General features: G+C 39.7%; 1 protein-coding gene across 1 annotated transcript; it reads left to right on the top strand.

Annotated features, from left to right (window-relative positions):
* The first annotated feature begins 2914 nt into the window (after positions 1–2914).
* On the top strand, positions 2915–5353 carry LOC142162576 (uncharacterized). Its single transcript, XM_075218839.1, has 4 exons — positions 2915–3646; positions 3827–4066; positions 4404–4475; positions 4535–5353. Exons 1-4 carry the CDS (start codon positions 2915–2917, stop codon positions 5351–5353), a joined length of 1863 nt encoding a protein of 620 aa, XP_075074940.1.
* Positions 5354–11877: the final 6524 nt, after the last annotated feature.

Here is an 11877-nt window from a genome sequence, read left to right as displayed (position 1 = left end):
TAGTCGACCAAATAAAAAGGTCTTACGAAGATGGAAAAAATTGAAAGAAAAATATCAGTAAAATCCACAAACTAACTAAACATGTTAACAAACTCAAACAACATTCAAACAAGAAACAGAAAAGAAAAGGAAAACTTACTTTGGAAGCTCAACAACAAACGACCCAGGCCTGACTGGATTTGACCATTTGAGGTCGAACGGACTTTAATCGAGGTGTTCTCAACCGAGAACACTTCGATTAAGGTCTATTAGACCCCAACCCTCCGTCTATTAAACTGGCCGGATTCCCAAAGTTCTTGTGTTCTAGGGTTTGAACAGTCCGATTTGGGGCTTGAGGGTTTGTGGGTAGATTCGGACCAAACCAAACTTGATTTGGTCATGAGTGAAGCCAGGGTAGTGACCAGTGTGAATCTAGGGTGGGTTGGTGTAGATCGGGGTTTTGCTCAAACCTTCAAACGAAGATTCGAGACGATGGGGAATGATTCGAGGCAAAGGGCTAATGGATTCGTGTTCAGGGTGGTTGGGTGAATCAGGGGTGTTATTTTGGTGGTCATCGGCGTCGTGGTTGCCGGATTTACGGTGAGAGTGCATAGTGGCGGCTAGGGTTTGGAACGGGGGGTTTGGGTTCGTCTCTGGGACGATGGTGCACAGTAGGCGAATGGGGGGGTTTGGTTTGGGGGCGTGGGTAAAGGGGTAAGGCCTTATATACGGAGGGGAAAAATGGATCCTGGCCATTGGATCAGGTGAAATCGATGGCCAGGATCCCTTCACTTAAAGGGAACGGTGCCGTTCCACTTAAAGGGAGGTCGGGCTAGTCCGGGGCCAAATGGGTCGGGCATCTGGGGGTGGTTTGAGTCCGTTGGATTAAATGAAATGAACGGCTCTAATTAGACGCACCTAAACGGCATCATTTCAATTTAGACGGGAGGTGAACTGGACCGTTAGATCTGTTTGATCAACGGTCCATATCTGATAGACTAGAGCGACGTCGTTTGGGGAGGTCCTGGAGATCTGGTTTGGACTGGGTCATTGTAATTGGTTTGGGCCTGATTTTCAGTTGAATTTCTGGCCCAAATTGGGTATTTTCTTTTCCTTATAATTAAACAAAAATTCCTAATCAAATAAAAACCAAAATTAAACTACACAAATATTAATTAACACCTAACAACAGTTATCACACGAATTAAAACATTTAATAAAATCACCATGACAACAAAATAGAATAAAAATACATATTTTTTGTGATTTTCATTCTTGTAAAACAAACTTAATTACTCCTAATTGTAGAATCAAATTCTAAATGCAAATATGACATATTTTTGTATTTTTAACAAATAAACATGCATGGACAGATACAAATAATTATCCTAAAAATGCTACGAAAATTCTCAAAATTGCACACAAAGAAAAATCATTTTATTTTGAATTTTTGGGAGTGATTCTTATATAGGGCAAAAATCACGTGCTTACAGGTGTCAATTGTTTATGCTAAATGCCAACACCAATTGAGACTACCACTATGGAATACTCTTAGGGGTATTGCAACTTCTTATAACCTTATATAGGCAGTAATTAGTGATTTTAATTGTATTACAGATGTAGTTGAGACGAAAGGTGGTCTTCCCCACAAAGCTTATAAAAGTATTCCTTTCCAGAATTGTATGGTAGACTGCTGCCTTACAGATGCCGGTTATAATAGTTCCACATATACTTGGTGCAATGGTAGGTCTCCAAAGTATAGAATCTGGAAGAGATTGGATAGAGCATTACTGAATCATGAATGGTTGGATATATTTCCTAAGACACAGGTGTCACATTTGAGTAGGGTTGGCTCTGATCATGCCCCCTTACTGGTTACTATTGAAAAACAGCGTAGGCAAGAAAAAAGATACTTCAAATTTTTGAATCTATGGACTAAACATCCTGAGTTCCTAGAGGTGGTAAACAATGCATGGAATAAGGAAGTACAAGGAGGGCCTTTTTAGAGCTTCTATTTGAAGATGAAGAATACCGCTGCAGCTCTGTCTATGTGGTCTAAAGACAGAATAGGGGACATCTTTTCCCGGACTAAAGAGCTGGAGCAACAAGTGCTGATATGTGAAGAGAGATGCTTAAACTTCAATACCATTCAAGATAGGGAAAACCTAAACAAGAAGAATGCTGAGATGATTAGACACTTGAAGTTAGAGGAGTCTTTCTGGAGGCAAAAAGCTGGTTTGAGATGGGCTGCTGAGTGTGATTTCAATAGCAAGTTTTTTCACTCCTCTATCAATAGGAGGAGGAGGAAACTTCTGCTAAATAGAATTCAAAAGGGTGATGGATCTTGGGCAATTGGGGAGGAGAAAATTGCTAAAGAAGCCACAGAATTCTATCAAAACCTTTTCAAGAAGGCCGATCAGAATATAAACCAAACATTATTCAATATTATCCCTAAATTGATTGAAGAGTCAGATAACAAGGCCCTGATTGTTTTACCTACTAAGGAGGAAATTAAAGAAGTAATTTTTTCTATGTATGCTGATTCATCTCTAGGACATGATAGCTTCTCTGTTAAGTTCTACCAAACATGTTGGGATATTATCAAAGAGGACCTTGTTAGGATGATTAGAGCTTTTTTCTCTGGGGATTCCATTCTTAAATCTATCACCCATATATGTCTTGTTCTCCTTCCTAAGATTGATAATCCCAAAACTATGTATGATCTTAGGCCTATTAGTTTAGGAAATGTGTCTTGTAAGATTATTTCTAAGCTTTTAAACAACAGACTTTCTCCACTGCTGCCTAAGCTCATCTCTTCTAACCAGTTTGGTTTTATAAAGGGTAGGTCTATTAGTGAAAATATTATGTTAGCTCAGGAGCTTGTTCATAACATCTCCAAACCTAATCTGGGGGGAATGTGGTTTTCAAATTAGATATGTCGAAAGCTTATGATAGGGTGTCATGGGAATTTTTATGTCTTTTTCTTAGAGCTATGGGATTCGGGGAGGGGTGGATAGATATAATATGGAGATTGGTATCAAATATCTGGTATTCAATCAACATAAATGGAACTAGGTCAGGTTTTTTTAACTCATCTAGAGGGCTGAGACAGGGTGACCCCCTGTCTCCCTCTTTGTTTGTTATTTGTGCAGAGCTTTTGTCAAGATTGATGAATAAGTTGCCTGAAAATGCTGATATCAGGTTGTATGCTGTTGACAAACATAGTCCAATGATAACGCACCTCTCATATGCTGATGATACCATTCTCTTCACATCTGGAGATTTGGAATCTATTAGATTGAAGATGATCAACTTGAAGATTTATGAAGAGACCTCTGGGCAACTCATAAATAAGGAGAAATCTTCTTTTTTGGTTGCTCCAAAGGCATCACAAAATTTCATAGAGGAGATTAAGATGATGAAAGGTTTTCAACATAAACATTTTCCTATGACATTTTTGGGGGCACCAATTAATGTAGGAAGGAAGAAAGTGTATTACTTCAATGATATGATTACCAAAGTGACCAATAGATTGCAGGGATGGAATAATAAACTTATATCTGCTGGAGGAAGAGCTATTTTGGTCAAATTAGTATTATATTCTCTCTCTATGCACATCATGGCTGCAACAGACCCTCCTATGACCACACTCAATCACATTGAAAAGGTGATCAGTAACTTTTTCTAGGGAGAGTTTGAAGGCAGACAAAAGCACCATTGGTTTTCATGGAAGTCATTATGCTACTCACAAGAAGAAGGTGGTGCTGGCTTTAGATCTATACATGATATTTGTATCACTTTTGCTGATAAAAATTGGTGGGGATTGAGAACACAACAATCTTTGTAGAGAGAGTGTATTGAGGCAAAGTACTGCAAAAGGATACATCCGGTGGCTAAGAAGTGGAGGCACGGACAGTCTCACATATGGAGGAGACTTATGGAGATTAAACATGTGGTGGAACCCCTTACCCTTTGGAAGCCCAATGCAGCAGAATGCTCTTTTTGGTGGGATGATTGGTCTGGAATGGGACTGCTAGCTAAATTTGAGGATCAAGGACCCAAGCCAGGCAAAATACAGTTAAAACAGGTCTATGATGGTGAGACATGAAACTTTTAGGAGGTTCGATAAGTTCTACCAAATCACATTTTGGAGCAGATCAAGAAAGTCCCAATTGGTGGAAATAACAAACTAGATAGGCCTATTTGGAAACCATCCAATGATGGTAAATTCTCTTGTAAAACTGCTTTTCATGCGCTGAGACAAATTGGAATCTCTTCTATGTCCTCACAAAGAACATGGCATAAAAAACTCCCCTTTAAAGTATCCTTCTTCATGATGAGGCTTTTAAGAGGGAGATTACCAACTGATGAAGTGATAAGAAGGTTCGACATTCAAGGACCTTCTAAATGTTATTGTTGTACAGATGCACAAGAAGACTATATTGCTCACATCTTTTTCTCGAGCTGGAAAGCTCAATATGTATGGAAACATTTCAGTCAGAGCGTAGGTATTACTATCTCAAGCAACTTAAAACAGACATTGATAAAATGGTAGTTCATTAAGCCTTTGAATGAGGCGCACAGTTTTGTTCTCCAATGTGTTCCTTCAATTATCTGTTGGGAGTTGTGGAAACAAAGGTGTGCAGCTAAATATGAAGGTTCATATGCTTCTGTACAAAGCTTGCTAGATCGAGTGCAATCACTGATAATCATGCTTCTTAAAGTTCACTACAAAGGAATCAAATGGCAAGACGACTGGGTTAAAATTTGCAGGTTCCTGGAAGGTTTTAAACCTCCAATGAAAGCTCTCAAGGTGATGTGGTCACTTCCTCCTTCAGATAGACTGGAGCTTAACACGGATGGGAGTAGTAATGTTATGAAAAGAGTGGTCGGTATTGGGGGTATTGTTAGGGATAGTAGTGGAAAGCTTGTCATGGCATATGCCAAGGCTCTTCACTTCTGCACTAACAATACGGCTGAAACACAAGCTGCACTTTTTGGAATTGAGTGGATTACCTTTAATAGGATTCACAATGTAATTCTAGAAATGGACTCTTTATTGATTGTTAATATACTTAATGGATCTTCTTCACCGTTTTTGGAGATTCATGATGATATTTTAAAGATAAAAAAGAGTATTCAGAGTCATCGAATTGAAGTTCAACATTGCTATAGAAAAGGAAATTCAGTGGCAGACACACTTTCAAAATATGGTGCTACATTGGATATTCTACCTATTGCTACCATCTTCCTCAATGTCCAAGATCTACCTAAGGAGACTGTTGGGGTATATCAAATGAATAGGAGGCAAATGCCTTCATTTAGATTCAGAAGATCAAAAATGAAGAACCTGCGCCTAGATGGAGTAGGATGATTATTGTATTTATGTTTGTGTTTGTACATTTTTGTCATAGCATCACATGTACATGGAAGACTCACTTCCTGCAATCACAGTAGTATTAACATAGCTGGCCTTTTTTGGTGTAAACTTATATTGGATTGGACATGTCCAGTCCTTTCTAATTCACATAGAACATAGGCATTTGGTTCCTTTTGTTGTATGTCTCTCATTTTGGTTATTAATCTACAGGTAGGGGTTTGCCTAACCCCCACCAAAATGGTGGTTTTTATTTATAAAAAAAAAACTAAGCCTAATTTCTTTCTTCTCCACCCATAAGCCCATACCTCTCCCCAACCTGACCCTTCATCTCCACATTAAAAGAAAAATTTAGAGGACCGAGCTAAGGGACATCAGCCGTTTTATTCGTTCACTTGGGAGCTAAGCTTGGTCTTCTTCGAAAACCTAGCAAAAAACACCAGCAGACCCCTAATTTTCTAAAGGAAGCAGTAACCATACACACACACGCACAGTAAGGAGAGGGAACGAAATGGACAAGCTTCTGACTGTCCTCAACACTTGGATTTTGTGTTTTCTTTGAGGAAGAAAAGTAGAAGGGAGGTGCGTAGAATAAGCAGTGTATGGACTCTGCAGTGGTGTAGTTTAAGGGCCTTTTTTGCTGCTTTTCTGGCGATGGCTCTTCTTTGTTTCTAGGCAGAAGCTTCAGGTTGAGAGACACTTAAAAAAGCTCAACAGACCTGCCATCAAAACCATTGAGATGGAGTTTCGTTTAAGTCGAGTTTGATTCCGGTTCGAGTTCGAGACTCCGTTCGCGTCCTTGTCTGTTATTCGAGCTTCAATTCAGTCCTGTAAAGGTCCATTTCTCACATTATTGCTCTGTTAAAATATGATTCATGAATATATACTAATTTATTTTTATTTTTATTTTTTTACTTTTTTTTCTTCTTATTTAACTTCATGAAGATTGAAATGATTTTCTCTGTTAATTGTTGGATCCCGTTAGCCTTGGTTAAATTTGTTAATTTCCTGTTTGGTTGACGTGAAGAGATTACTGAAAACGCGGTCCTTGGGCATATGTAGTGAACGTTTGAACTACAGTAATCATCTCGGCTAATTAAGATTGGAAAACCGTGTGGGGTAAGATATTTTGGATCAAGAAACATCACTTCCTTCAACAAATTTGCATGCTCACTTGATAAATAATTTAAGGGCATGCTTACCAATTTTTATGTAGCTTCCTACTCCTTTTGAACAAATTTTTAGCTTGTTTATAATGACACGGCAAATAATCTGTTCAAGAAGTCCGTGATTGTGTTTGGCCAACTTTACATTTGTTTGTCAAAGTTTTTTTTTCATTTCTTTTCCTCTTCCTTTCTTGAAAATCGATAATGTGATGTATCCCTTGGTTTTTAGCCTGTCAGCGCCTCTATGTTTCTTTTCGCCCCTCCATTATACTCAATTAATGAAATTATCTTGATTCTTTACACGTCTGCGTGACATAATTATGATCCTAAAAATAAAATCGGAGTATGCGTTCGCGCAACTTCGACTAAACGTTCTTAATAACAATAAAGCGTTACTAATTGTGGACACGTCCGCGTGACATGATTTTTGACGTGCCAAGCAAATGGGTACACGTGCGCGTGACTTATTTTAAGATAATTTCTTAATTAAAAGAGGCAAAAGCACATAGGTTCTAAAATAAGTATTCAAGCAAGTTGATTAAACCAAGTATAATCAAAGCGAACCGTGCTAGAACCACGGAACTCGGAAATGCCTAACACCTTCTCCTGGGTTAACATAATTCCTTATCCGGATTTTTGTGTTCGCAGACCGTAAATAGAGTCAACTTTCTCAATTCGGGATTTTAAACCGGTGACTTGGGACACCATAAACTATCCAAGTGGTGACTCTGAATATAATATAAATAATCCCGTTTCGATTATCACTTAAATTGGAAAAAACTCCCCTTTATACCCTTCCGGGTGTAGGAAAAAGGAGGTGTGTCAGTAATAAAGGTAAATAAAGACTGAGCAGTAGTGACGAGCAATAAAACATATACAGGTCATATTATGAAATCTCAATAGAATACAACATGCTTTTAAAATCAGGGTTCTGAATCAATTCAGCTCATTTAAGTCCAGTTTCAGTAAAACCATTTAAAACATCTTTCAATAGTTTTCAAACAAAGTGATGAAAAAGTGAATAAAAATGATGAAAACATAAACAGACCCTCGGATAAATTATCACTGAACAGTCCGTCGGGAAAATCATCACTTGTGAACAGCCCTTCGGGCAAACATGAATCATAAACAACCCCTGAGGCAAACCTCACAGTCACTTATATACAGCCCCTCGGGCATACCTCACAATCGCTCGTAAACAGCCCCTCGGGCACAACATGGATCAAGAACATCCCCTCGGGCAAAGCATCATATCACTCACTCAGGCTACCCACACTCACTGGGGGTGTGCAGACTCCGGAGGGGCTCCTACAGCCCAAACGCTATAATCCGCACTGACAACTCACGTGTTGCATGGACAACTCACCTGCTATAACATCAATATCAAAATCCACACGGACAGCTCACGTGTTGCATGGACCACTCACATGCCATAGTCTCAATATCTCACAATCAGGAACTCGGCCTCACTCAGTCATGAATCAGTAATAACATGTTGTTTCGTGCAACCCAATCCCATAAATATCCTCACAATTCAGGCCCTCAGTCTCATTCAGTCAAAAACCTCTCAAGCCACCCGGGCTCTCAGTAAGAACAGGGTACTCGGCCAAAACAACATTTATATGTATCAAAATAGAGTAATAAAGACTGAGTTATAAAATCAATAAGTATAACATGACTGAGTATAGATTTTCAATCAAAAACAGTGAGGGGATAATAAGAAAAAGGACCCTAAGGGCCCAAACCGCTCTGGCACACGGCCCAAATATGGTATTCATCCGAATTTATAGAAATTCTTTCTAAAACACACAAGTATCATATAGTTTCAACCAAATACACAACTTTTAGTTGCTACGGGACAGACCAAGTCACAATCCCCAACAGTGCACGCCCACATACCTGTCACCTAGCATGTGTGTCACCTCAAAATAGTAAAATAATGTGAAATCCGGGGTTTCATGGACTAGATTTAGAATCATTACTTACCTCAAACCGGTCAAATTCCTACTCTACGACGCTCTTTCCCTCGACTCGGTCTCCAATCACTCTGAGTCTATTCACAACCATAACAATACCATCAATATATGGTAATAGAATGAATTCCACAAGGAAAACTATCAAATTAGGCATAAATCCCAAAATCCACTCAACCCCCCTCTCTCCCGCCCGGGCCCACGGCTCGGAATCCAACAAAAATCACAAAACTAGAGACTCTTTTCACTCATGAGTCTATACATACCAAATTTATCAAAATCCGATATCAAATGATCCCTCAAATCCTCAAAACAAACTCTCCAATGTCCAAGCCCTAACCCCTCAATTTCATCCCTAATTTCTACTAATTACATGCTTAAACAACTGAAAATCACCATAATTATGAGTATTGAGCTCAAGCAACTTACCTCAATGGAAACCCCCTTGATTCCCTCTTCAAAACTCTCCAAAAGCTTCAAAATCCGGATAGAAATGGTGAAAATAACCCAAATTTCGCGAAGTCTCCAATTTATAGGTTCCACCCAGCAAAATCGCATGTGTGGTCGCATTACCGCATCTGCTGGACCGCTCCTGCGAAAACCTCTCCACTTCTGCGGAATTTCATTATAAGACCACTTCCGCTTCTGCGATTGCCTGACTGCATTTGCGGTCATCGTAGATGCGAGGACCAAACCGTACATGCAATCCCAACTGCGCACCTACGCCTCCGACCCGCTTCTGTGGACCTCTCACCTGCGGTTCCCACTCCGCTGGTGCGGTTAAGACAGAATCAGCAGCTTCAGCTGCATTACCAAATTTCCAAACTCTCCGTTAACCATCCGAAATCATCTCGAGGCCCTCGGGACCTCAACCAAAAATATCAAGAAGTCACATACCAACAGACGAACTTAGTCGAACCTTCGAAACACTCAAAACAACATTAAAATACCAAATTCCACTCGGATTCAAGCCTAAGAACTTCTAAATTTTCATATTTCACCAACGGTGCCGAAACCTATCAAACCTCATCCGAATGACCTCAAATTTTTCACACACGTCACTAATAATACCACGAACCTACCCCAACTTCCAAAATTCCATTTTGACCCTGATATCATAATTTCTACCGCCGATCGATAATCGCCAAATTTCCAATTTCGCCAATTCAAGCCTAATTCCACCACGGACCTCCAAATCACATTCCGAACGCGCTCTCAAGTCCAAAATCACCTAACGGAGCTAACCAAATCATAAAAATCTAAATTCGGGATCAAATACTAAAAGTCAAAACTTGGTCAAACCTTTCAAATTTAAAGCTTCAAGCTGAGAATCATTCTTCCATATCTCTTCCGATTAACCTGAAAACCAAAACCGACGATTTACATAAGTCATAATACATCATGTAGACGCGTGATTTTTGATCCTCCCCGGGATTTTCCACATTTTTAGCGTAAATATTTAATTTAGGCCTAATATAGCTATTTTGACTATTTTTACTTTATTTCGTCGCAAAAGAAAAAAATTACAAAAATATATATATAAATTTTAGTTTATGTATTTCTCATAAACTTGAAAAAATACAAAAATTGTACTTTATTTTTGTACTGTATATAATTTCGAAAATTACCAAAAAATATAGTTCTATTAATGTTTTGTAGTCATTTTAATTTTGAAAATATTACTTTATATTTTATCTTTATATAAAAAAACGAAAATTACAAAAATAGTTTTATTAATGTTTTGTAGCTATTTTAATCTTGAAAAAATATTAAAAAAATAAAAATAAAAAATATAGTTTTGTTTTAAATATTAGTCTTATTTTGGTAGCTATTTTGCTTACATAGGAGTAGTTGAGCAACGTCGTGTTCTTAATCTCGGGTCCGGGCAAAAGAATAATATTCGGGTTCAAACTACCCGTTTTTAGGCCTAATTTTCGGGCCTAGCCCATAATAATCCGAGTCCACCACACATGGGGGACACGCGTGGGGAATACGAACGGAACACGACACACGGGGAATCCCACCACGCATGGGGAACACATGTCTTGGACCCCTACACGCGTGGGGTCCATTTTTCTTGGCAAAAAGGGTACAAAATACACGGACAAACAGATTTTTGAGGAGGGACTTTAAAAAAAACGGGGCACTATTCATCATCTTGTTCAAAAGGAAGAACAAAGAGAAACCCTACTGTCAAAAACCCTCGTCAGAACCCCAGTAGCCCACGCCCTCCCGTCCAAACAAAACCAGAAAAACCTACCCAAAACCACCAGCTTCCAACCCCCCCAACGCCTGAACCACCAGCGAACACCTCCGTGAAACCACCATAGTCAGCCCCATCACCCTCGTCCCCAGCTGCTCGTCGCAGTTGCTTCTGCTTCACCTTCCCGTCGTAACCAAAAACCAGTCGCACCACCCTATCCCCCCAGCCAGCGAGCTCCTGCTCGTCGTCATTTTCCAGTCGACAACCAAACAACCCAGCTCCTTCCATCGCGTCTAGCCCCGACGACCACTATTGTTTCGCCTTCTCCATTCGCGACAGTCCCTCGCTGCCCAAACAACCACCCCTTCTCCCCCAATCTTCATCGCAGCTAGTTGTAGAACCAACCCCAGCTCGCCTCCTCCCCCAGCAACGAACCAGTGCGCCATACCAGGCGGTTATCCAGTCGCCATTAGCATGCCCAGTTACCGCTGTTTCTTCACTATCGTCGCGCAGTCCGTCTGAGGTCGTCGTTGGGTTGTGCTCGTGGCTTTCGGTCTGATATCGTTGAGCTTGACATCGAGGTTCCGTTGTTGGAGAGGTTTCCGATAGTCGTCGGTCCAGTTTGGTCGTTGTTCTTGCTTCAAACAGGTGCATACACATTTCCAAACTTGTGATATTTTGTTTAAATGGAATGGAAAAATGAAATGGATTTCCTATGAACTGTTTGTGTGTCGTCTTTGTTGAATTGCTTTCTCATTTTACCATGGATATTATTACCTATTAGAATTGTTTCTTTTGTTTAACCTCGGATGACTTCATTGGTAGAAAATCGTAGTTGTCTTAAGTTTGCCCTTAAATAATAAAATGAGACGAGCCTCGCCAAATAAAAATGTACAGGTTGCGGAGCCCTCACAAAATATATGCATTAAATACTTAGATTCCGGGACGGGCCGTTTAGCAAATTTCACGGCCCTACCCAAAATAATGATACGCTAGTCGCTTTAGGCGCATATTTAATAATGTTATCTCCTTAGACTCGGGTGCACATTTATGTGACCCAAATCCAAATCTCAACGGAATCGAAATGTGTCTCTAATCACGGGTGCATTGATTGTGACGTGGTTTGAGATGCATTTCCATGACGTTGCAAATCCCTTTTAAAATAAAGATGAGACGAGC

Source organism: Nicotiana tabacum, chromosome 1 (genome assembly GCF_000715075.1).
Source record: "Nicotiana tabacum cultivar K326 chromosome 1, ASM71507v2, whole genome shotgun sequence".
NCBI lineage: Eukaryota > Viridiplantae > Streptophyta > Magnoliopsida > Solanales > Solanaceae > Nicotiana > Nicotiana tabacum.
Note: the sequence above shows the minus strand (reverse complement) of the source record. Positions and strands in the feature narration are given on the sequence as shown.